General features: G+C 45.5%; 1 protein-coding gene across 6 annotated transcripts in view; it reads right to left on the reverse strand.

Moving 5' to 3' along the window:
- PLEKHG4 (pleckstrin homology and RhoGEF domain containing G4) overlaps window positions 1-26,762 on the reverse strand; it is an 88,752-nt gene that overhangs the window by 23,452 nt on the left and 38,538 nt on the right. For all 6 annotated transcript variants that reach the window (XR_007206357.1, XM_048316600.1, XM_048316599.1 and 3 more), the window contains exons 7-13: window positions 24,816-24,902; window positions 22,919-23,035; window positions 20,598-20,696; window positions 19,466-19,614; window positions 6,411-6,549; window positions 3,958-4,080; window positions 3,252-3,443 (exon numbers count right to left, since the gene is read on the reverse strand). Coding sequence is in view for 5 of the 6 variants with exons in the window: in XM_048316600.1 (XP_048172557.1) it covers window positions 3,252-3,443; window positions 3,958-4,080; window positions 6,411-6,549; window positions 19,466-19,614; window positions 20,598-20,696; window positions 22,919-23,035; window positions 24,816-24,902 (906 nt within the window). In the remaining variant the exon portion in view is untranslated. The remainder of the gene's footprint in view (window positions 1-3,251; window positions 3,444-3,957; window positions 4,081-6,410; window positions 6,550-19,465; window positions 19,615-20,597; window positions 20,697-22,918; window positions 23,036-24,815; window positions 24,903-26,762) is intronic.

Raw genomic sequence — 26,762 nt, forward strand, 5'->3', positions numbered from 1 at the left:
AGATGGCAGGTCCCCGAATATGCCCACATTGACTTTGTGGTACTGAAAAACAATCCTCCAGCCCACAGTCAGAGTTGGGGAAGGAAGTTTTCTTCACGGCTCCTCCTGCCTCAGCCCAGCCATCATTCACCCCCTGTCAGGCACCAAGGGCTCCTGCCACAAAGGAAGTGGGGACAAATGGAAACATCCAGCTTGGCACCAGTCATGGCTTTGGGGAGGGAACCCTGCCAGCCCATGTGCAAGCTCCATGTGGTCTGGCCCAGCTCAGCCTGCCTCATTGCAGGGAGCTCTGACAGGCCTTCAGGAACTGCCAAGCAGTGAAAAAACACAGTACAGCATCTTGATGGGGCATATGGGGTTATGCTGTCCTGTCCCACAGCCTGTCCAACAGCCACAGGGCAGCACCCCACAAAACACATGCCCACCACATGCAGAAGGGCCAGCACCACGGAGCTTCCCATTCCCAGAGGCAGCAAGGTATGTGAGGGGTGAACACCATGATCCCCATGGTGGGCGTGCCACTCCCCTGGCGCATGCTGAGATGTTTGGAGAGCTGAGCTTGCCAGCTCATTACCATAGCGTACACTGCTTGCGCATCTTTGGGCTTCTTCCCCAAATCCTGGGGTTTGGCACTCTGCAGCCTCTTTACGAGAAGGAAAATCAAGGACATTGCACTTATTGTAGACTCCTGCTGTTGACATGCCCTCAGATATTAGAGAAGAGAGAAGGGAGTTAGGCAGGCACTGACACAAAATCACTGCAGGAAAGTCAAAAGCAGCTCAGTATCAGAAGAGTGGGAAATCAGTTTAGATAAAATCTTCTGCGTATCCCCCACCTCCCAGACCATGCTTTGGGAAGGCAGAAAGCATTCTGGAGATCAAGATCAAACTCACAGGCACTGAAAGAACTTTCATGCTACGCAGCAACTTCTGCACTGATCCTACAGCTGCAGGATGTATCCCCCTACACTCCTGGTTTCAGTTGGCCACTGGTTCACAATACACACATGGTATATTTACACCACCAAATTGTTTATAGCTCTACTGAAACCAGTAAGATCAAAATCCTCCTCCTTCCCTGAGCCAGCTGCCTCTCCTCCACACCAAAGCAGTGTGCAAACACACTGTGCCACTATCATTTTGTTTTCACTGAGGCCGTGCAGCATGAAAGGCATAACAGAGGGCTGCTGTTGCTGCCAACGACTGCATACTGCAGTTTTCATCCACCAAAAAGAAGCTGCAATGCCCTCAAAAAATTAATGGGCCACTGTTGGGGTCTATGTAGCATTTTTATCCCTAGAAATGACCCAGGCTCTGAAAAGGCTTTGAAGATGTGGAGGAACAGACTGCTATAGAGTCATGTCCAACTATCCTGGCAGCCCAAGAGCTACCACCACAATGTAATTTCCATGCCTCAACAGAGCATGGAACAGCCTGGAAGCTTCGGGGAGACCTTAGAACACCTTGCAGAACACCTGAAGGGGCTCCAAGAGAGCTGGAGAGGGACTTTGGACAAGGGCATGGAGTGACAGGGTAACAGGGAATGGCTTCAAACTGACAGAGGGCAGGATTAGTTGGGTATCAGGAAGAAATTCTTCCCTGTGAGGGTGGTGAGACCCTAGCACAGGTTGTCCAGAGAAGCTGTGATTGTCCCATCCCTGAAAGTGTCCAAGGCCGGGACAGGGGCTTGTAGCAACTTGGTCCAGTGGGTGGCATCCCTGCCTGCAGCAGGGAAGTTGGAACCAGATGATTCCTTTAAAATCCCTTCAAGCTCAAACCATTGTATGGTTGTATGATCATGTGCTCCAGTCCACATTTGTGCTCCAGAGACTTCCAGCTCTGGCTGGAAGGGTTCACATACGACCAATGTTTGGCTTGGCTGCAGAACTGTCAATATGCCAAGCAAGGCTTGGTGCTTTTGCGTGCCTCAATGTATCAGAAGAAACACGAGAAAACCCTTCCCGGGATCATTCCCAGGATCCCCCACGATGGCAAGAGGTGTGCAGGTACCACAGCAGCCCCTAAACATCTCTGTTCAGTGAGGCAGCAGAGCACAGGTTCTTGCCATTCTCCCATGGCACAGAAGGCACTTCTCTCTCCACTGGGGTGAAAAAAACATTACACATTTCCACAGCAGGAGGGTCCCTCACCGGTGCAGCAAACTGCAGAGATGAGCCAGAGCACACCTGCAGAGCATCACCAAACTCAATCCTCATTACCCTGACAGCAGTGTTCTGGGCTGCCTTCTCCACTTTTCTGCGTCACACAGGATGCTTTTCCATGTTTTCATGTTCAGCTGAATTTCCTCCCTCCTCCCCTGAGCACTTCTGGCTGCCAAGGCAGCTCAGAGACAGCAACAAAGTGGCACCTACATCTGGTACAGCTTAACTTTTAGTGTCTATTCTTTCTGGAATTTGAGAACTTCAATACCCAATGTTTGTACAAGTGTGGAATAAATGGAGCACAGGCTCCCCAGCCTTCTGTCCTTGCCAAAGCTGTATTTTAAAATGCACTTAGAAAATCCTACTGCTTATTCATCTGCAACTTTAGAAATTAAAGAACACCAAATCCAACTGCAGATCTGCTAAATGGGTGCATTTGCACTAAACCAAACAGGTGAGTAGGTCAGGCACTCAGAGCAGTCACCACACACATCCTCTCCTTCTACTTCCCAGATCCCTGTGATGATCCAGGGATCCCTTGTTCCCTCAGCCACACTTGCCAGCTCTCCATTCTGGTGCTCCCTTTCCTCATGCAGGCCTCCACATGGGAGGAGTTTGACTGTATTTAGGACTGAAGAGCAGGGTGCTACTCCTGATGGGTCAACAGGCTGAATTTTCCAGTGTGTAAGGATATAGCAGGAAAATGCAGGCAGCCTACCCTGGTATGGTGGCCAAGACTGGACACAAGCAGCCCATCTCTTGGCCCGTGCCATCAGAGCCAGCACTGCCATAATCCCTCTGTTCACTGTGGCCATGAAAGGGGTTAAAAAGCTCCAGCTCAGAGAGCAGAAAACGTCTATGCTTAATACATGTGGACATCTGGAAGACACACCCACCCCTTCTCCCACATACTGACTTGAAAAAAAATCACCGCAGACACATGAGCATGAGGGGACTGCTGCAAGTTATAGATGCAGCTCCCTGATGGAGCAAATACTACATTTCACACCTTTCATAAACAATCTAGCACTGGACTGAGTCCAAGCAGACTTTTTACACCCTCCTCTGTGCAGCAGATGCCTTCTCTTACCTTGTCAAAGAATTCATACAGCCTGACTGTTTCACAGACTCGGTGCCTGGTTTCATCCAGCTGGGTGCAGAACTCCTCCAGCTTATCTCCGTAGGTCTGCAGCTTTACCCTGTAAGAATGCACATCCACAAAGGAGAAGTCTTCCCATTGATTCATCTTCTTTAATGCTTCCTGTCCCCTTTTGCAATATTCCTGAAAACACAAAGGAATTGCTTATGAGGATAGAGACCTGGAATCAATTGTAAGTAGTCTTCAAGGCCATTACCAGCTAGGCCTAATTAGACCGGTTTTTAAGGTTCAAATCACATGATCGGGGGTGTCTTTGTTTACAGTAGAATTCTGAAGCCTGATCTCTTACAATTTACACTTGTCACACAGCACCTTGTAAAGGCCTACACAGCACGACCATGGCTCAATTAGGATCAAAAAAAGGCAGTGTTATAAGCACATCAAAGAAGGAACAAAAATCCCCATCTTTCAACCCAGTAGTTATTTTCCCCAAGACTGGTAAATGCCATCTATTAAGTGTTGAGCTGGTGCCTTTGTCTGCAAAAAAAGAGCTGGGATGCTACGTAGTGAGAAAGAATGACACACACTTTGGTGATGAACACTCTTAGCATCATGTGTTTGGTTGAGCACATACAAGACAGACATGCTACCAACTCAGACACTGGAGAATATATTTTTCCAATCCAAAACCACTTACACTGGCAACAAGATCAAACTCCTTGAACTGCTTTTGTGCTTGAAGCAGCATCTCCAAAGAATCATCCAGGTTGATAGTTTCCTTTAGCCGCTTTCTGCCAACACTCTCAATCCAACTGCTGACCTAGAAGAAAAGGGATAAGCCCCGCTTATTAGTCACCCTGTGCTACTCACCAACGTAGGCCTTTATGTGGAAAGAGCAAGGAACTGCTCTCATAATGTTGGTCACCTCATTACTGGAAAGAATGTGTGTAGACTTCTACCCCCATTCTGGCATTTCAGTCTGAGCCTCCTGCTAAGAGTTTTTCCACTTCAGGTTACAGAGTAATTGAAAAGCTCTGCTATTGCTCACCAGCCTTAGGCATAAACATGGCAAGCGGCTGCCTGGGCTCTGTTTTGGGTGAGCCACAGTCTAAAGCAAGCTCTGCAACCTGCAGACTGGCCTGACACTCCTATTATTGCTACCCCAAACTGGGATCAAATCTCCTTGCTGCCAGATTTCCTACATCACTTCCCTTTTCTGACTGGCAGGACACAAACTATGTCAGTATGAATGTACTGATGGATTCTCCCCATTTGCAATGTTTCATGGTTCTCTGGGACTCTCAGCTACTGGTTTTCTGAAGGCAGCTCTCCACAAAGCTGAGCAGCAACTGCATGTTCCTCAGTGGAGCCCAGCCACTGCTGCAGTTATCAGCTCATATCCTCAAAGAGGGGTAGAGGACTGACTAACAAGAGCATCCTAAGAGCAAAGCAGTCATAGGAGGCCAGGCAGGATAACACAGCATCTCCATCACCAGTAGGTTTTAAAAGCAGCCTGCCAAACTTGTCGGCAATGCTCCAGGCATAGGTGCACCTGAGGGAAGGGACAGACTAAGTGCTTCCTAACGCCCACACATCGTGTTTTCCTGTATCATCTGAATCCATATCCCAACTCAACCCCATAGTCAAGGACAAACTCCTAGTTTTGTGGACTGTGAGAAAGTTATAAGGAACAAGTCTACTGGCAAGAGGAAGAGATGGGGGTGGGTTCTCAGTACTTCAGAGGGGCACACTGCTGCTGCCTAGAGCTCCCAGGCAGGCGTAACAGCAGGAGCAACTGCTGGCATCATTGGGATCTACAAGCAAAGTAAGCTGGGAGCAGTCAGTGCCATTCAACAAAAAATTAAGTTCAGCTTAAAGCAAGGACAGGTTGCAGTGCCTGCTTTTGTGCCTTTTTTCATTTCTGTTTGGTATTAGGAACCTGTGTGTTTAAGAGAGTCTCTACCAGGTTCTTGCAAGACACTTCTTGTCCTGAACGCATCCTGCAGGGCGCCCAAGTGTCCACCTCCAAATGGGAAGTCATTAAAACTCCTGGATCCACCTTGGCCTGTGAAAACACTAGGTAGGCTACAGCCTCCTTTGCAAATCCAGTTCCCACTAGAGGAGAAGAGCCCAGAACCCCTGAAGAGCAATGGTGAAACTGATACTAATACTTATTTTTAAGGACACATAGAACTTCCCATTGTTGATGAGTTACAGCACAGGAGACCACACAACTCCATAATCTCAAGGTTGAGTTCAGGCTTAGGGATCTGTAGCATGGAACATCTGGGATCTGCAACACTGAAAGGACTCATCAGCTCTTGAAGGATGCTGAGATCTGAGCTGTTTTATGACTTTTTGAGGTCCTCTATCAATATGGCTACAGATTTCCAAAGTTTTTCTGAAAGCCAGTGCCTGTTTGCTTCAGTTATCCCATGGCTGTCAAGAGTTTCAACAAGCACCAAACGAAGGGAAGTTGAAGGTCCCACAGAAGTGCAGGGGGTGGGAGGTTGAGTATGGCTCTTGGGCTAAGGACACGAGGCCATTCCGTGCCTGAAGGCTGTATAGAGGGCTGCACCCAAAGGCAAACCGATTGCGTTTGGTGCTGTACCCAGAGGGGAAGGAGTGTGCCTGGACTTATCAGGTATCAGGGACCTGAGAACAGCACAGGAATCTAAACAACAGAGTACAGGACAGAGATGGGCAGCCAGTGTGGGGCAGGGATATTCAGCAACAGGATGTCAGCAAACGCTACAGGAGCTACAGCCCAGAGGGGACATGCAGACTTATCATCAGCTTGTCATCACTCTGCTGCTTCTCAAGGTGAAGTCTTGCTGAGAGGGCCAAAAAAGACACCCAAACTCCCAGTGTATTGCTTACCTATACACTTCACAGATATTTATGGGGTTTGACTGATCCACACCTAGAGAGAAGCCAGGAGACTTTCACCTGGCATCAAGAGATACCAGGGAAATAAATGGTTTGATTCTCAGCACTTCTGAAACTCTATCTCACATTCTTATGTTCAGCTGTTCTTTTAAAGGATCAAGCATCACTGTACACCTTCACAACGCATCAAGAGGCCCAGTACCTGCAGGGGAACACACAGTCAAAGGGCAGCAGTCACTGGAACTGATAGGCAGGCCTTACCTCCTTAAAACACTCTTCCACTTTCTCGAACTCCATCACCAGCTCCAGTTCCTGGATGCGCTTGTTTGACAGCATCACCAGTCGGTGAACGCCCTCATCAACTTGATTATAAAGCACACTGGCAGCATCAAGTGCATCTCTGCAAGGGGACACAGGTCTGGTTAAGGGTTTTGCATTAGGTCTTTCTCCCAGCACTTCATGCAAACACAACCTGGCCACCAACAGCACTCCAGTCATCCTCCCCATGGGACCCTCACTGGCCATCTCCACATGGAGAACAGAAGAGAATATTGCTGCTCCCTGCACATTACCATGATTCACCACGCTGATTCCAATGCAGATAACCTGGCAGGAAGGACAATAGCATCTCCTCCCAGCCAGGATCCTTGCAAAATTTACCGTATTTCTCACACTTTCAGCTTTTCATAAACATAGATTGTTGCATCAGTGGATTTTCACAAAACACAGGGTCAAGCAGTTTCAGCATCTAAAACCACCATTTGAATTTAATTAAGTAAATAAGCCACCACTAGTAAGCAAATCTCTCCTGAGTGACGACAACAATATTAAGTGCCTGATGCCTCACTCACTCGCAGGCTTTCCACCAGCCAAACAAAAATGCAAAGTGTACAGCAGCTCAGTGCCAAGAGAAATCAGATTCTACAGTGTTGTGCTGAAGAGACTCATAGACAGAGCTCCCTATCTTCCACAGGCAGCTGTGCTGACCAAAGCCCAGCAGGCAACACCAGGAGGCACTCTCCCTGCCAGCCTGCCCACAGCACACAGGCAAGCTTGGAGGAGTTCAGGATGGAGCCCAATGCCTTCAGATGCTGCAGCCAGGGTCTTGGTAAGATGATGAATATTAGCAAGCTCCTTTTAGATGTGTGCAACATCTCTCCAGCACAGGCTTGGGTGAATTACAGATGGGATCCAGAAGACAGAAGAGCATTCAAGCTTATTCTTCTTGTATTTCTTTTACTTCTAGTTTTCCTCTCCTACAATTATGGGCTCAAGAGACAGCTACAAGAAAACACTACAGCCTCCCTCAGCTGTGCTCTACACTGGCACGTTCAACTGCCTCGTCATCTTCTGTACTCACCCTAAACCAATTTTCATTTAATTGTCTTACAACCTTCTGACTTATTAGAGTGTGGCTTTTTTATCATATTATTAAAATTATCTAAAGCACTTGCAAACTAGGTAGCTAATATTGCTAATGGAATATAATTCAAAACAACTCAGCATACATGTTTATTTCTGTCTGGGGTTACAGGCAATCTTGAACCTATGAAATGCAACTGAATATGAACATTTAGTAGCAGCCATTCCGTAGCTTTTATATAGTATTTAATTGACACGAGGTAGCACCATAGGTCTAGACAACTAGCTCTGCATAGCAGAAATCCACACTATTTTTCCATTCAGAATTCCACCCAGTGTGCAACAGCCAACTTCTCAAACCTCAAGCTCTCAGATACTTCTGTTTTTCCTCTTTGAAATGCCATTAGACTGAATGAATTTCTCCAAAGTGCAGCCAAAAATACCCGAATAGTTTCTGGACTAAGATCAGTGCTACTGCAGTGCAGAGCAGACAGGTTCTCTACAGAGAATCTGCAGGCTTCAGTGGAAAGATCCAAGCTGTACCGCCGCTCTGGCGTTTCCCAAAACCGCCGTAAACAAACTGTGATGATATGAGCCTTCTGTTTTGTAATCCTTTCCTACAGACCGACCCAGATCCAACCCAGGAGACTCACAGCAGCAGTCATAATCATTGTCCAAGCTGAGCTCTGGAAAGTGTTTACAGAGCAGGTTGTGGAGGCCAGTTCCCGTCAGCAGCAGTGACACAGCTGGGACAGCTAACAAGAAACAGTTCAGACGATGGCTGCAAGTTAAATTTGGCAACACCATTAATGCTGTTCGGTTTTGTGCAGCAGAGCTTTTCTGTCAGGTCCCATTTTCTGAGTAAGTCTCCAGCATACTGATGGCCAGACAGGCAGACACCCTTCAGTCTTACTCCCACAAGGCTGAATTCCCTGCTGGCATGAGTGCTCTCATCCACTCAGGAAAACACATGGATACAGCAAACACTTCCTCCCGCTGGCACAGATAATCAAGCACCTATAACTTTAGGCATTCCATGCTACTATATGCAAACATTTGCAATTATCCCCTCATGGGGCAAAATATTTTTCCAATCCTTCCCTGAGCTTCCATGGAAATCACTTTGGTGTTGATGCTACTTCTTTGATGGCACTCATCAGCAAGCCAGATTGACCTGCTAGACCTTTCTGTAATAGGAGTCCTTATGTCCACCCAAGCCAATGACAAAAGAGAGCATGCATGGCTTCACCACTTAACACAGTATCATCAGATGGCAACCTGATGGCACAGGAACCTGAGACAAGGGTTCCAGCTCTAGCGTTGCCTGACCTAGCACAGAGTGTGATTTGATTAGGGGATGGGAGCCAGGGAGTCCCACTGTGCCCCTTTCCATACCTGTCAGAAGAAACAACTCTCCCATTGTCACAAGTCTGAGTAGTTTTCCTCAACAGAAGTCAGTAGCAATCCAGGCTGCAAGGCCTAAGAAATACTACAGATTTCTCACAGAGCAGAGAGCACATTTCCCAAAGACATAAAATACAAGCTTTCCTGAAGACAACGCTACAACTATGGGGGGGAAAAAAAATCACCCTCAAGGTAGAGGGATAGGAAGTGATTATAAAAAAAAAGCTAACAAAACCCGTATTTCACATAATTTTAAAATCAGAAATAGGCATACCACAAGGTCACTGTGTAAAGAGGCTAATCCACTGTGCCACTGTGGAAAAGACCAGTCTCTTGGAGCACACTTGGGACCAGTGCTGGCCTTATGATCAGCAAACCCCTCCAGGGAAAGTCAGGTTCAAAATGGCAGCAATAAAATACTCCTGGCTGACCCACCCAGCAAGCCCTGAGGAACCCATTTCAGGAGAAGGGGCTTGAGTGATCTTCTTGGTGCCCAACTAAAGGACTGATAAAAATCCACCCCAAACAGCACTTCTGGCCCCACACATTCCTTCCACAGAAGGAGTTATCCTGCCTCTGAAGATCTCAATGCAACCAAGCCTTTATGTGCATTAGCAGAACGTGGAAGGGAGCTCCAGTTTAGAAGCGAGCACTGAGCCCTTTGTCCCATTGGATGTCATCGTAAAATACCTATCTTGGTAAATAATGTGGCAGCTACAGATGTACAGAATCTACACACCTATGCACACTCAGTCATCTTCCCTCCATCTCAGCTGATTCAGTGGTAATAGAACTGGCATCCTGTTACTGAACGCAAACACACACAAGACCTTTGCTTTACTGATCCACAGGCATCTCAAACTTACCTGAAGTCAGTCTAGGATGCATTTGGGAGTTTATGCTATAAGCAGGAACTAGAAGGAGAATTCAGTTCAGAAAAAGGCTGGAAATTAACTCTTGTCAGTAAGTTGGGTTGTGTGGGGTTCTCTAAGCCAAAATCCCTTACTCTTGTCATTTAAGTGATTCTTTTCTCTGCGAATGCTTGCAGCAGGCTATTAATACCCTTATCAGCCACAATTCAACACTCTAAGGCTGCCCCTTCTCATGGTCTTGCCAATGGTTTCCTGAGTGTCTGCAAACAACACACACAGAAAAAATGTTTCCAACAGCTCTTCTGGGCTCAGAGCCCCCAAGCAACTTCGGGTGTGGCATTACACCATTCCTCCTCCTCTGTGAGTTCCTCCAGCATCCCAGCACCTCAGCCCTTTGTTTCAAGGACCAGCCACGTTGTTTTCACACGTTCTGCCTTGCTTAGCAGGCATTCATTAAAACCTCAACGTCTAGTTGTTGGTCTTCTGTTGTATCTCCAAGGTAACTCCATTCATATGTTGTCAGCCCCTGACAGTTCACTTTTACCAGCCTGACAGGCTCTCTAACATCCATCCTTTACTGTCTTACACAGAGGAAAATATAAGCCTTTCCATGCTGTAGTATAAAGTAGGTAGGCAAACTGGGCCAAACAAAGAAATCGCTCACAGTCCATGGGAAAGTTTGTTTTTTCGATTCACTTGGGCACTTCAGCGCTTACAGCCAGGATCCACTGGGCATTAAGTCTGTTCTCCCAAACCTCTGTATATCTGTTTATCTATCTACACACACACCCCCCCCCCCATTTGCTGATCCAGATCTTGAAAACTTCCTAAATGATTTCCAGTGCACTAGTAAACTCCACGATATCCTGCAACCAGGAGTTTTATGGGGAAAATGATACTTCACAAAAATATCTATTTCTTTTTCAGCTTCAGACTCAGAAGTTTTAAATTCCTGTCCTTCAGTGCTTTCAAGGCAGCTTGGAGTAAACAAACCAAATATTGAAAATTTGGTTGAAGAAGAAAAAGTGACTTCCATCCTGCCACACAAAAGAAACACCTGGTTGTTAAGGACTTTAAAGATATTTTAATAGTGGCCTGTGCAACTCTGAGCACAAAAGGCAGAGTTGTTTGAAGTCAGTGGAAAGTCTCGTCTAAGCTCAGATTTGTGTGGATGCATTGCAATATCCCTGCGCATGGGAGTGTGGTAATAGGAGTCTTTCACTACATTCTTCCATGGCCAAATCATCAAAAGCAATTTTGCAATAGTGAAGAGTCAATATAATTTATAGCAAAAAGGAGTAGCTTGATCTCAGTTTATGTTTCCCCAAATCCTGTTTTCATTGGGCAATTATCGTTTCAGTGGAAAAGGTTCCAAACATCTTCAGTTTTCTGGAGAAGTGCCAAGCTGTTGTATAATGATAGGGTAATTTTAAACCTATAATTTAGAAAGGCCATTTCTGTCTGAATCCATTCTTCAAAAAAAGCCAGCCTTGGAGAGTTACACTTTAGTTTTCAAAGCAAAATACCTGTTTTATTTTCAAAAAATAGATGGCCACAGAAGAAGCATCCAGCAGAGTCACAAAAGCAGGTGCTGCCTGAGCCATGCCTGCCAATGCCAGCAAGATGCAAACAGGAGAGCACAGGGAAGGGAGCAGCAGAACCATCACTATTCTGCACTTTCCTGTCGGCCCCTAGAAGAACTGCTCTGACGAACAGCAAGAACAACAGATCTAACAAAGGGCTGAAATCAGAGTTCATCCTCTGACCAGCCATGGTCAATTTTAAAATGGTATGGATGGAAGTAAATACAAAATTTTGGTAGAGTATTTGATGGGGTTTAGGCAAGTATAGTGCAGCTAACTTGTCCTGGGAAAATCAGATATCCTTAATTGTAGTGTAATTTAGAAAAAACACAGTCAAATGTTACAACATTAGCCTCATCTAGTCTTCCACTCCTGGTGCTAAACTTCCCTTGCAGATGTCTCTACAGGTTTTAGCAGAAAATGAACAGGATCTGGCAACTAGGAGGTTTAAATGATGGATTAGTCCAAGGACATCACCCAGATCATGTGTGCTGATACCTCGGCTACAAATCACTTAAAACATCCTGAGCAATGCTTAAGGAAGAAATCCTTCCAGCTCTGCAGGGACAGTCCTGTGTGCCTGAGGGACATTTTGCAGGAAGAGAAATGTCATTCTTGGTCATTACTGCATTTTGGTAGCAACCTACATAAGTGCCATATTTATAATGATCCCATAAAAGGAGGTCAACCTCAAATGCACAGTCCTGCTCTTCAAGCTGAGAGCTTCACATGCAGCTGAGGTTAAAATTCCAACTAGCCATGGTGAAGCTAAAGCAGATACTGCTAAATAAACTAATTATTCTCTGCAGAACACAAATAGCCATGGCGGTTTTTCAATTCCCTGATAAAAGCATCTGAGGAACAGGGTACATTTTTTAGAACCCTCAAGTTTCTTACAAAGGCACAGAGGTCAAACACCAAATCTGGGGTTGCCTGTGGGATGCCTGTTCCCATTCAGGATGGGACCAGTGGATCTAGCTGAGACCACAGACCTGGCTGAATCCCTCCTCACTAGGTTACCTGACCTGGGAGCAAACCATACAATTAATACAATGCACTGGAGACCACAACTGCCAGGAGAATTCTCTTCTGGAGCACAGTTCATTTAAGTGTGTTTTTAGCAGAAATACGCTCAGAAATCCCTTTAAAAGCCAAGGGATCAATGCACACAGTTAAACAAATGTCCAAGCACAGTCTCAAGATGTGACCTTTGGTTCATTCTCCTGCCTGGCTTGCATTCAGTTATAATAAAACTGTGTTCAGATTCTGGTTGATTTTAAATCCCAGTAAGATCCCTAAAACTGACTGGGAAAAAAAAACATTGTAAGAAATACCAAACTAACAAGTAGCCTGCTTACAGGGAAAGTTCCCTCTGCAGTGGAGCCTTGGACAGGATTTGGAAACACCATTCTGGGAACACTGAGTCTCCAGATGTGGTTTTCTACCAGCTGTAAACAATTTCCACCTCTAAACCTTGTCTAATGTACATTAACCTGCTTGTTTATGCTTCATATCCTGGTCAAATACACCAGTCTAAGAGCTGGGTTCCTGATGCTGAGACCACCAGGCTCTCAAGATACCCTGCTCAAATATATACACACTGTCATTTAAAGCCACGTCCCTGTTTCATTGATACATTCTCCTTTTACCCACTTCCAGGGCTATGTACAATCCATATAATAGCAGGGACTGTTCTATTAACCAGCCCAGCAAGAGACGTATCTATCCCAACCTAGTTATATAAAAAATGGTGCTTGTGGGATAGCCTGGGCTGAGGCAGGAATGTCAGGCAGTTCAGCTAACATCCTATACTGGAAACTTTCTGCAATTTTTTCCATAATATTTTTAAACAGATAAAACACAGTGTGTCACTCACTAATTACCTAATGCCCTGTTGGCATGACAAGCATTGCAAACAAAAACAAGCAAAACTGGAGTCTTTGGGTAAATTCTCACTGAATCCAAGAAGATTTAGGACACAAGACAGCAGAAAATAAAAAACAGAAAGGGTGCTGAGGGGAATCATCTCATAAAAAGCCTAAGAGGACAATGAAAACTTACCTAGACAGAACTCTGCAATCTTTTAGCTCTCTGCAAATGCCACAATTGACGCCTCACAGCACTTCATGCACTCAGAATGACAACAGCCCCAACTCCACTCTCCTTTATGTGTGGAGCAGCAAGATTTGTTTAATGCGAGCTAAGTGCTTTTTACCAGGCTAAAACCACCACGCAAACAGAGGGAACAGGTTAGACTGTAACCAAAATGAATACCAAGCAGCACAGTGTGTGTTTGGGTAGAAATGTTGCAGTGCGCTCCTCCCTCCACCTGACACAAACAAATAAGGCCAGGGAAGAGCACTGCCACCCATGCTCAACCAAAGGCTTAGTGCTCATCAGCACCTTCTGTGTCACCAGCAACAGCACAGAGGCGTCTCGTGGCAGCCTTTGAGCTCAGAATTTAAGCACGTTTTTTCATCTGGCTTCAAAGGTATACTGAGTATACATCTCATCCCAAGATGGAGGTTTTAGGATTAGGTCTACAGGAGGAACATGCACAGGACCCTACAATGAAAGGTGCCTCTCGCAGATCGTATCAGGAGTGCACACTGGCAAGTGGTAGCATGAGAGGCCCCCAGAGTTCCCAGAGAGGCAGGAAGATGAGCAGGCTCTAGCTCAACTGCCATCAGTGAGAGCGACACAAGCATCACCATCTTCTGAAGCACGTACAAACACACAGAGCCGCAGCAGACACACATCTCTAACACAGAAAGGGAATGGCAGAAGACAATAATGCCTCCAGGAAGGATTTCCCAGCATAAGTTGCCTGGCTATGACCAGCCTATAGCAGCAGCTGCCAGTTTGATGGTGCACACACTGTACCTTACAAACCAAGAAGCCCAGCCATCTCAGTCTGCCCAAACTGGGACTTTATACACCAGACACCCACCTCCCCTCTAACCTTGCTCCCAACTTGTTCCACATTTTGGCTGATCAGCTTAGTCTCTCTGACTCTACACAAGCTTTACATGGTGCTGTGCAGTCCCTTGGCAGAGGGCTTAGAGCCTGTACATTATCCAGGTCTACTTCCACCAAAGGGAGCTCATACACCGCTTTGCAGAATGGCACATGCAGGCCTTGTAACATTCCAGGAGCTGCTACTAGCAGGAGCCTTGCTGGAGACCCACAAACATGAGCTCTGAAGCACCACAGAGCTACACCCCACTGCACTGTTAAGTGACCACAGCTTCAAGTAGACCCAGAGTCTCAGCAGTGTGTGTGAAAGCCAGAACACGAACTATGGAGGCTGTTGGCTGCAAGATCACCCTCTTTGTCACTGTAACTGAGTCAGGTCCAGCACCAGGAACCTGGCAGCTGCTGCTCAGGAAGTCTGCTCTGTACTGTCCATTACCTCTGCTCAGCTCAGATCCCCACCCAGGGCTTCCAACTACATCACCAAGCCACACTAAAAATAGCCAGCTCACAAAACCAGCTCTCGGCTCTAGCCACTCCACCCTCAAAGTACAGAGACTAACTATACTGCCTTCTGCAAACAAAGGAGAATTCACTCCTCCATCTATTTATAAGCTGCTTATTCACAGCTTGCAAGCACAGATTCTTTTCTGATGAGGAGCTTGGGGGAAGAGATGATGCTTTTTTTGGTTCCATGTTGCACAGAGCCAAGCACTCAACATGATCATTCCTTCACCATCTGAGGTTTTTCTCCTTTTAGCTCTCACCTCTAGCCTTGGGACTATCTTGCCCATCACCATGCAGAGCATGACACAATCCCACTCCCGTGCCACAGTGAGAACATAGGTTCGTCGTAGAGCCAGGCAGGTGCACTCTGGTTAAACTAATATAAACCATCTATATATTAATATAAAATGGTTATACCTTCTTTACTCTACTTGTGACTCATAACATCTGCAGGACGAAAGGCATTCACTGGGTACTTTGGCTAGGCACATATTTCCAGCTCTTGGCTATGCTGGAAGAGCAGCAATAATGAGAACAACAGTGAAAAACACCTGGCTAAAGACCAGGTTAAAAGGATCCTGGCCTTGCTGCCCAGCCCCACATCACAGCCTCACTTCAGCAAGAGCTCCCACTGCTGCTGTCTGGCTTCTGGCAGCTTCTCTGACACTTCCATCGTAAACTTTAAGTTTTTGACATCCACTACAGAAGCAGCAATACCTTAGTCCACCTTTCACAGCTGGCTCAGTGAGTTGCCTGCAAGCTACAGGTTAGTTGATCACTACACTAGACAACCAGTAGCCAAAGCTACACCTTCTAACCAACTCTATGTACCTTATTAACAAGACTGTGGTTATTAAAAAATTCCTGTTTGAAAGTGCAAAAAGAAGTATTAACAGCATTGAAGTGATGGAGGTGTCTGCCATTTGGCCACACTTACCAAGAGGAACTTCAGCTAGGCTAACAGCTCTGCATTTCAATCTCCAGAAAGACTGGGCCAGCAAAACCTCTAAGGGTTCAGCTAACAGACCTGGAGAAGCACTGAACCTTCAGCACAGTGGACGGTGCGAAGGCGAATGTGCTGGCTTTAAATCCACCAACAGTGAGCAAGTGGCAATGCCACCTCCAGCAGTCCCCCTGCACCTCTGGGGGGCCAGCCCTATCATTACACCACTTAAAGAGGCGCCACAAAGATATTGGCTCATCAGTGCCACACCCACACCAACTCCAGGCCAAATTCAGCCTGGTCTTGCTGGAGGTGGGAGATCTCAGAGACCAGCTGAGCACTCCACAGCCCCTAAGCCAACTCCCTGCAATGAGCTGCCTGCAGGATGTGCATTCTCGTAACTGAGCTCCTTCTTCCTAAGCTAGGAAAAGGCAGAGTTCCAGACAGACTGCTTGGAGAAGTCAGTCTTTCCTTTTGTGGATGAGCAGCTGGATGGGCAAGGCTATCTTTTACAGTGGTACTTGGTGGAGAAAGGAGTACGAGGACTCCTGGTCAGCTCACAATGTGAGCAGAGTTACTGGTCAAAGCCACTGCTGTGGTACGACAGCATGTCAGGATGGGACCATCCAGGAAAGACTCCCGGAGGCTGTTAAATCATCTGTTAGAGAAACTAATGGATGGAGCCCAACACATCCCTCCTGCATGCCCACATCTTTGATGGGATGAGTTCAACTTCTGCAGGAAAGAACCTGTGGCACTGTCTTAGCAAAGCCTCACAAATCCCAGGTCAGACCTGAGCAGCAATGAGATCCCACTTCTCTGTGCCACAAAACACTCCAAAGGGCATCTCTGCTCTCCAGGAGGGCAGAGCGAGCAGAGAAGGTTCCACAACCAATCCCATGGGAAGAGTTTCATTACTAAAGCAAATCTTGCTTGCTGTTTGCTCTTGAAAGGTATTTGGCAGATAACATCTGATTGCCTGAGCACATGCCTGCTTCCTTGCCTGTTTTAACTTACTATCTCCAACCTGTGGTCAGGCATTTTCAGAAGGGTTCATCCATATCTATTTTTACCAGCTCCTGGTGTTCTTTTTCCACGTGAAACCACAAACTAGCAAGAAAGACATCTGTGAGAGCTAGAAAAAGGTATTGCCTAAAAAAAAGGCAAGTCAATCCCTTGCTTGGTTAATCCCAAGGTGAAGGTGCAGATGGGCTTGTCATCTTTATTTAAAAAAAAAAATCACAATTTTACCTTTAGTTCTCCACTTATAGTTGGCATATTGTAATTAAGTCGAGCCAAAAGTCCAGAAAACTGCTCTTAAAATTGTCTTCTCTATTTATATGTAATTCCTGCACATTCGGACAGTCACCTGTTCACAACTGGCCTCAACTTATGACTAAGAAGTCCTGGCAGTCATGACTCCGTTTTATCAGACTTTTGCACCATAATGGACAATAAAAAACTTCAACAACTGGACACGTGATAGACAAAAGAGCCAAAAAGGTGGCTTAGAAGAGTTAAAGCCATTTGACTTGCTTTCGTAAATAATTTATTTCAAGTGTTGGGAGAATGGGTGTGGAATTAGGCTGTTAAGCATTAGATCAAGATTTTACAATTCAAAGTTCAGAGCAGCAGTACCACAAGCCCTGCTGAGTGCACATACAAAGCCAGTCCTGTTCCCTTTTCACACATCACCAGTTAGAAATCGAATATTGGACCTACATACATCAATAGCCACTCCATGCTAGCTTAGCTGGCCAGTTGCAATATTTTGTCCACACCCTGCTTTGATCGTATCTGTTAAAGAAGCCTTTGAAAATCATAATCTTTACAGTATTAAGCAGAGCTCAGAACCTTTAATATGTGCACATCAGATAGGAAAGAAGGAGTAAGTGCAAAGCCATGGAGGACCCAAAACCAACAGTGCCTTATACAGTGTTCTCTAGCCAAGTGATAGAGCCTTCTTCCCCATTTGAAGGGATCCTGGAACAAAGAAGAGTGGACTTCTTTAGTCCTCTGCCCTAAGTTAGATGAAAATTAAAATACTGGATGGAATTTAGTTTCTGCAACTACTCCACAGCCTAGAAGAGAATAACTTTCTCCTGCTACATTCATTTATGCTCCTTAAGTTGGAGAGAGCCACATATATTTGAGCCATGGCATACAGTCTCCTTTCACACTGGCAGACAATGAATATAACCTGAACTAAGCAGAGAACATGCTACACAGCCTCGGCATGCACTCAAGCACTGCACAATCAAACAATTCAGTGTGTATGCCCCACCCCTGCCCTTGCTAAAGTAATCAAAGCAGTAAATTATCCTTTGGGGCTCTGTCAGATCAGGTTTCAAAGTTGATCATTTCCCTGCACAAAAACACAGGCTTAGCTCAAAACCAAACCAAAACATAAAACTCATGCACATTCTCCCCATTCTCCTAGGACTCTAAAGTTGCTGTGTGTTGCTTAAAATAAATAATAATAAAAAAAAACCTAAATAAAACAAAGCACAAAACCCCACATTATTTTGCTTCTCATGTCGCATGAGAATGAAAAGACTATACTGTACTAACTCAATCCAAAATTGCATCAAGATTACTTCACCAGTTCAGCAAGAGAACTGTGTCTGCATAGCCTGCCAGAGCTCCTGACAGGAGTCACAGCAAGCAGGAAACAGAAACAGTTACACAGCCTGCCCCCATGCTCCCCTCTCTGCACCAAAATGTCAGTCCTCTTCTTCCAGTGACAGGTAGCAACTTGCACTGTCATCCACTTGCTGAATTTTAAAAGAGAAACATGCTTTTCACAGTGTTGAGATACTCCATAACTACTTTGTTATCTTCTCTTCATTCCCTCCCTTCAAACCTCCCAGCTTGTGATGGCAACAGGGAGTTTAAGCAGAGCAAGGCTGTGGATGCACAGAGCTATTCCACATCACCCTGCCACCCCCTGCGCCCTCATCTGCACCCACATGCCAGCAGTTATCTCACACTGGGCTGGAAGCTCCTGGGTGCAAAGGCTGCCTTTCTACCTTGTTGTTTGCACAGCACATAGCACAGAGGCCTTCTCATGCTGACAAGCTTCAGGTGTTTTAACAGCACAAACAGGAGTTGTGCAATGCCCTGGAGATATCAAACAGCTGGGCTCTCTCAGTCCCCGCTTCTCATACCAACCCCACAAACGGGCAGCAAGTATTTTGTTTGTGCAAACTGTACCAATGTGCAAGGAGATCAGAGCCTGCTGCAGCCAGCAAGCATTCCTCCCAGCTAAGGTCCTTGGAAATCCCCTTGCATAAGGAGTGCCTTGGGAAATCACACAGAGATAATGGCCTGCACCTAAACATTCATCACTGGTATCATCAATTAAGGCTGGTGTTTTAATAATATCTACCCAAAATATCCAGCTCTCTCTCCACTAAAGAAGGTAAGTCTGATTTGGCTTGAAAAAGGAAGCTGAACAATCTAAGTGAATCCACCTGGACTAGTTTTTGGACTGGGGAGGAAGCAATCCGGTTAAGAGTAAAATTCATTACATTTTTCACCTTTGCTGTTTTCAACATAATTCTTTGCTACACAAAGCTGTTCTCACGCCTGCACCAATGATGGAGCACCTCAGGGAGACTCCTAGCACCTGCCTTTTGCTCATGTCCATCTCCTCCCACTCTGGGGGCTCACCTGTAGTCCTGGGTAAGGGTGACACAAGACTCCTCCTTCCCCAGTCTGGCCAGGAGCGCTCCACCCTCCTGCTGCACCTTAACCAAACTTGCGTCTTCCAGAACATTCTTCATCAACTGCCTTGAATTCCTCAGCAGCACAGCTGCATCCTGGAGGGATCACAAGAGTGAGTTGAATTGTTACTGCAACCTACAGGCAAAAACCAGCACCTAAACCAAAACACACCCAAACCACATCTCACCTGGGCCCACTCTAGGAAAAGGGGAGGTTGGTTCCCACGGCTGTCTCTCTCCAGCCTGACAAGTCCAAAGTGATAAACAGTGCTCCTTATGCTCTGGTACCTTCCCCACCAGGCTAAAATTGTGCCCCAATTCCCATCATTGTTGTTCCATTCATTTGCTGGGCATAGAAGAAATAAACTTCCCAGCCTCACTTCCCACTCACACCTAACTCCTAGAGTTCTGAGAGCCTGGATCTGCATGGCTCCAAGCCGTGGGACAAGATACACACGAAGGGTTTGCGGATATACAGGTGTGTGCAGGAAGGCCACTACCATATCCTCCATCATTTACTACTGGAACCCTCAGTGCAGAGCTGGCAGCAATTCCCTACCGTGTCAGGGGTACAGCAACTTCTCAAGAGGAGAAATAGGTAGTGACCACATAGGCTTGGTCTTTGTCTCTTCCCCTTCTTGCCCACTTCCAAACTTGTGTTCTGGAGACAGCAAAGTTGGAACCACAGCACAGAACTAAGCTGTTACCTAGTATTATTCCAGGCCATTCAAGCCAACCTGATGCAGCACAGCCCAAGGCAGCTGCTCTGTACCTGGCACACCAAAGTTTGTACCAGCTACAGAGCTCTGGAGCTGCTGAGAATGCACCCCAATGCTGGAGCAAGCACCCATCAGCAACAAGCCCAGCTGGAAAGATCTCCTGGGTGACACTGAGGAATCAGACAATCAGCTTCCAGAGCCACTGAAGCCTCTATCACTTCGTCTGGATTAGTTTCTACTAGTACTGGGAATACTCTGCTACTACAGCTTGCAAATTCAAAGCTACAGCTTTTCTGCAGCTATCCAGCCTCATGTTCTCTTCTGTCTCAGGTCCACCTCTGATCTGAGGAACATGCTTACCTCAGCCTTTTCCGGTAATTTTCCAGACTCCACTTTATTAATAGCTCCCTGAAGGAAGGCACAAACACCCTGGCATCCTTGTAGCAAGTATTCCAGCTTCTACAAGAATAAAGGACCAAGGCAGAGATTATTGTCTCGCAGCTGACAGGAAAGGTCTTCTGAGCTTGCAGAAGCTTAGGAGTACAAAAATCAAGAGAGGATCAAACACATTAATCCAAGGGTTCAATTATATCATTCAGTGAAACTGTATCAGCAAAGAGAGGCCCATCAGAGGCTTCAGATGCATCACACTAGACCAAGGCCTCCATGCACACCTTAAAAACCTGCATACTCATGGGTCGGATGGGTCATGCTTTACAGAAAAAACACCCAGTCCACTTATGTCTCACATTCTTCCATTAGCATTTCTTGTAACTTTCCATGAAGATGAATCACACTGCATGAATTTCAGAGAAACAAAACATAAAACAAATACTTGGAATTTTTCTGCTTTAAGTAATTTCTCTTCATGTTAAAAGTAGTGTAAATTAAAGATTAGGAAACTGGAAAGCTTCCAAAATTAAGCACCACCTATGGATAAATCTGAAATCCTTCCTCTCTTCAGGGTGGGTGGAAGCAGGGAAAAAAACAAACAAAGCCCAAACATTTTGTAAGGGTTCATGAGGCACTGTGTTTTAGAGAAGTCAGTAATATAAAACCTGAATACTGTCAGATGCCACTGAAATCAAGAGAAGGGAGAAACAGCTATTCCAAAATAACCATGCTCAAAACAAAACAAAAAAGCAGCTGTTTGAATCTTTACTGAATTGAACTCCCTCTTCCCTGGAGTGCTGGAACAACGCCAGCAGTGACAGATTAGCAGGCAGGATGCAGGTGAGATCACTGAGACAGGAAATAAATGCTGTTTGCCACATAGCTCCAGAGCTAAAGGAGCTGAGCACATGGGTCATTACCCCACACAGTATAAACAGGCATTCCATACAGTATGATTCTCATATTAACCCCCTTTGGCAATGTTTTACATGCTTAGAAAAGAAGTAGCCTGATATTATGGTTCTTCCTTCAAGAACTGCCCTTCTGCACATACAGAGCACCTCAGCTCTCAAGGTATTCCCCACTCTGTCCATAAAACTAATCCATAACCTCTTGCAAAGTTTCTCTGCTCCCTCACTGCCAAATAGATTTCAACTTCTCAAAGTCAATCCTAGGCACCAAGATGAGGCTTCTGTACCTCTACTGCATGAGCACAGGCTGCTACAAGTACTTTTAGATGGAAGTTTAAGAGAAATGGTTCTAAAGTAAGTTGGAAAAAGTAAGTTAACATCTAGCACATGCCAAGCCTATCTCCTGAAGCCTGCCACCAGCACCACAGTGGTGTTATCAGTGACATCTTAATCTGCTTCAAGTGCTGCACTGTGTCACAGAGCACTCTGGGCATCGAGGTTGGAGCCTAAAGACCACTGGATCCTCTGGAAGCTGAGGTGACAATTCTGTCAACCACCAGGGTGAGCAAATTCAACATGAAGGCAGCCAGCTTGTGTGCAGATTTACAGAGATTTAATCCTGTCTAGTCTCAGTGTGCCAAATAAGTCAATAGAGCTTTTAAAGATTCAACAAGCATCTGGTCCACAGCACTCAGGCTCCCTCCACAGCACAAGCACACACGGAGCTGGGTACTGGTACCATGGATGCTACCCTCTGCAGGCTTCTGGCAGTCTGCACGTACCCTGCTGCTTGAAGTAAAAGTTATTCCTAGAAGAATAATTCTGAACTGATTATCAGGAACTTCCACGCCTTGCTCTTGCAAGGACTGCAGATTTTATTAACAAAATAATAGCTTGATCTGGGGAACTTGCTCCAAAACCAAAAAGATTTAATTCTTGTTACTTCACTCAAGTTCTTCATTGTTAGTCCAATGGCAACATGATACTAACACCTTCTCCTGACATTAGTTTCAGATGTCTGTCCTTAATCCTCGGAGTATAACTCAAGAGCCACTGCACACCATGACAAAACCGGATTCCATTCCAGATTTGACCATATTTTGAAGGCACGAAAAAATTAATGCAGTTCAAGCAGATGAGTAAAAACCTAAAATTTTAGTTCCTGCAGTCATGCCAATAGGCCACAGTGTGTACCCTTCTTATGAAGACAGTATTAGCATTTTTTTGATAACAGAGATTCATTTGCATTCACAGCTTTGCAGGAACATTGTCTTTTAATGCTTGTAGGTTCAGCTGTTGACAGGTTCCTCTTGTTCCCATCTGTTACCATGCCATTGCTTCTCTCAGACACCAAAGCACACGAGACATCCTACTCACCCTGCGGAAGCTTAGCCAGTCCTGGTGGCAGTACGGGAAGGTCCCATCCAGCTCTACAGGCAGCTGTGAGCTGTCTATGTGCTTATGGAGGGATTTCATGGAGGTGAGAAGTTCAAACTGCACAGGAATAGAAAGGAAAAGAAAAAAGCACACTTCTGTTAGGGTGTGAGTACTGGAGGAGGAGGGGAAGGTTAACAAAAGGTAGAATCCATCATTTCTTTATCTATCTTGCACAGAAGCACAGCATGCAATGTGTACCTGCATTATCACTACAATATGAAGGGGAAAAAAAACCCAATTCAATCTTAGACCAGCTTGTTGAACAGCTCAGTGGGCAAACCCTGAAGGAATGCAGGCCACAACATGCTGTTTCACCAGGCAGAACATCTGTGATGGGAGTCTGGCAGCAGCCTGCCTTCTCCAGAGCCAGTACCTCCCGGTGTAAGCATAGCAACTCCCTCGTATGTTCCCACAGTTGTGCTGCGATTTGCATCTGTTTGGAGAATCTGGGAGGTTAAATCCAGCCCCCAGCTTCCCCATCTCACTTCCTGGAAAAAGAGTCTAACAGAGCAGCCTCTGCCCTGCCCTCAACTCTCCACTCATCAAAGCAGCTATTTGCTCCAAGAGTTTCTTGGATCTTGACACAGGTAACTTGCCTTCTGCAAGTCTGTAGGACCTCAGAGCATATCTACACTCACCAGAGCAACAAGTGCTCCTGCAGGTACATGGAAGCCAGCCCAGACACAAGCTCAGGTGCAGACATTTAACTCCCACACACACAATACAAAGTTTCCACCTCCTTACAAAATTGTGATGATGCTTCCAATTCCTCCTGTATGCCCTTGTCTTTATTAGCCTTTCCTGTGTTCCCTCCTACACTCTTTGTGTTTGTTCAATGTGTTTAATGTCTTCTGTAGCTCTCCCTGCATGCACATGCCTGCAGCCCCCATTCTGACTCTGAATTCTTCCACATGGGGGCAATAAGGAAATGGACTAATAGCATTTGTTATTCTTTAGCCTTTTGGGACACCACACGACACACACAGCAAACCTGATGCCTATCACAACATCTTCATCCACAGGAGCCAAAAAGGAGGTCCAGGCCTACTCTGTAGCCTACAGAGTTTTAGCAGGCACAGAATTTCAGTCCACTCTTGTAGCTTGCAGCAGTCTTGGAGCAGAGGGAGAGGACTAAGATGAAATCTGATCCTCTTCACTCACCACAGAATGGCTCGGAGCCCACATTTCTTATACAGCCATAGAATACCAAGACAGTTTTACTTGTAGTGGGGGAGTTCAGTGATGTTGTGGTAACTTTCCCTCCTGTTAGTCTTTCCAGACATTTTGGCTACAAAGGGAACCTCACACAAATGCCAATCTCATCTTCTTCTTGCAGAAGTCTCTCAGCCACTGGCAGCAGCAGGTATGAAGAGAGGAAACAGGAGAGATGCAAAAGCCAGGAAAGCAACAAGCACCTTCAAAGGTGGAGTTCAGGATTTAGCCTAATGTGATCTCTTCCTGACCACGCATTTATTGTTAATAGGAGAACATGAAAAGCATCCCTAGCAAATTGTGCAGGGCTCCTCCATACACTTATCCATGCTCCCAACAAACCCTGTGTCTTGAGTCCCCAGCAGATTGATGTAAATGTGGTGCAAATGTCACTGATGGACGGGGCAATAAACAGAGCATGATAGGGATCTGTTCAGCTCACATAAACACTACAACCCAGTAAATATCACACCCATAAGAGACCATGACCACAAAACACAGAAGACATCTACAGAGATTTCATGTGTGAATAAACATATATCAATGACAGGGAATTTGCTTCTGGAGAATTAAATAAGAGATAGCAAGAGTGGCCCAGCAAACCCCAGATACATGGTTTCATTACCTGTCCTCCTGGTGGCTTCTCCATCCGAAAAGTCAGATCTCTTTCAACCAGAAGCAGTACTCCATGAATACAGTGAGGATTCATGTCCTACAACAGAACAGAGCACAAATCCATTACTGATCTGCCTTGGATACTACAGAGAATGTACTATCCCAGCTTCATACACAAGATTGCAATTCATCCTTCAAAGGCATCTACAAAGCCTAGAAGGCAGGCACCAGAAATTAAGGAAGGCCAGTCTACAGGGTACCAAGGTGATGTCTTTAAGGTAGTTTGCTTCAGGTCAACTAGTCCCATAATATTTAAGAATGCAGTGGAAAAGGTGAGGTGTTGGCTGTACTAAAAAAGCTCTGCCTTCTGCACAGGGAAGTGAGTCAAGGGGAAAAAAAAAACAGAAGCAAAAGAAACCCAAAACCAAAACCCATGTTCTGTGTCCAAGTTTTTTCCTGATACTTTCCTGGTTACTTCACCTAAACGAAAGGAAGTGGCTTTCCCCCCTCCACCCCCGCCCAGTGCCAAAAACTTTGTCTTGTCTCCACTTACTGCCAATTTACAATCAAGTACTTGCATCCTGTTTCTACTGTTAAACTGACAAATTCCAAATACAAGGGATGTCTGGCAGCTGTAGTTCAAACTCAGTGATCCAGAAGCAGCTCTCCAATTACAGAAGCATTCTACAGGGAAGTGAGAAACAGGCAGAGAGAGCAACAGTAGGAAGAGGGGAAACATGGCAGAAAGATTCAGACCATGGAGACAGGGCTCACTACATATGATGCCCGGACCAGGAAAGCAAGAACAGCCATTTAAGCTGTTGTGCCTCATAGTTAAACAAGAGTCATCCCATTTCAATGTCTCCTACACAGTTTTTGTCTCTGCAAAGATCTCAGGAATTGTCAAGCAACAAATCCTTTGTGGTGTCACTCAAGCTGCAAGGAACCTGCCACACAGCAGGCCACAACAGCAAAGGAAACCTGTTTAAATAAACAGCTCCAGCAGTGTGTAGGGTTAAATATCTGCCAGGAGCAGCAGAGCCAGAGTATAGAGGCAAGTGGACTGATGCCTTAGGTTTTAACTTTCATATTTCTTAAATCCTGTACAGCCTAGTATGTAACTCTGAAATTTCATATAGCCTGTTAGCAACTGTTCTCTCATGCTGGTTAGACATAACATTCAGCAGAGACTGAATGACCTAACCTGACACTGGGCCCAGTTCAGCAATTAAGAAACAATGCCAACACAAGGAGCCCAAATTCTGCAAGTGAAAGCAGAAGCAGAGGTTCCAGAACAGATGAAAAAGACCTTTCCCTCACCCAGTCCTAAACCACAATCCTTTTCAACAGGCAGCAAAAAAATCCCAACTGAAACACCTTCCAAAACCATGAGAGGTTTCTAAATTGTCTCAAATTTCTCCGAAGTGAATTATTCACACTTTCTCTGTTATTTGAACACTGATCAGAAGGCCAAAAAGGATTTATTGCGTAATTAGGCTGCAAAAGATAAATACTGAAGAGAGGATGGGGAGATAACACAGCTGTATCACCAGCTCTGAATTTATCTGCTAGAAAGTACTGAAGGATGAAGACTGGACACAGCTTCAAGACTGATGATGGTACTAAACTAATTTTTTTCTTACACAATCCCTCTTCTACTCCAATAGTCACGAGATGTGCAATCTGAGTGAGGGATAAAGGTAGTGATAGTGTAACAAGAGGTTACCACAACAGCCAAAACACTCATTTGTTTGTTTGTTACTACTGAAAATAGAAACTGAAAAACTATTCACAAATAAAGCTGTCAAGGGAAAAGTTCAGGGTTTTCCAACTCAAGAAGAAATTGTATTTCCAAAGAAATCAAGTACTTTTCAACATATTTTTTTAATTTAATAGCTGAAGTCAGTCTCATCTAGCACTGATGGAGCAATCCAAAGACTTAAACAGTTTAACAGGA

The sequence above is a fragment of the Corvus hawaiiensis genome, chromosome 12 (genome assembly GCF_020740725.1).
Source record: "Corvus hawaiiensis isolate bCorHaw1 chromosome 12, bCorHaw1.pri.cur, whole genome shotgun sequence".
Lineage (NCBI taxonomy): Eukaryota > Metazoa > Chordata > Aves > Passeriformes > Corvidae > Corvus > Corvus hawaiiensis.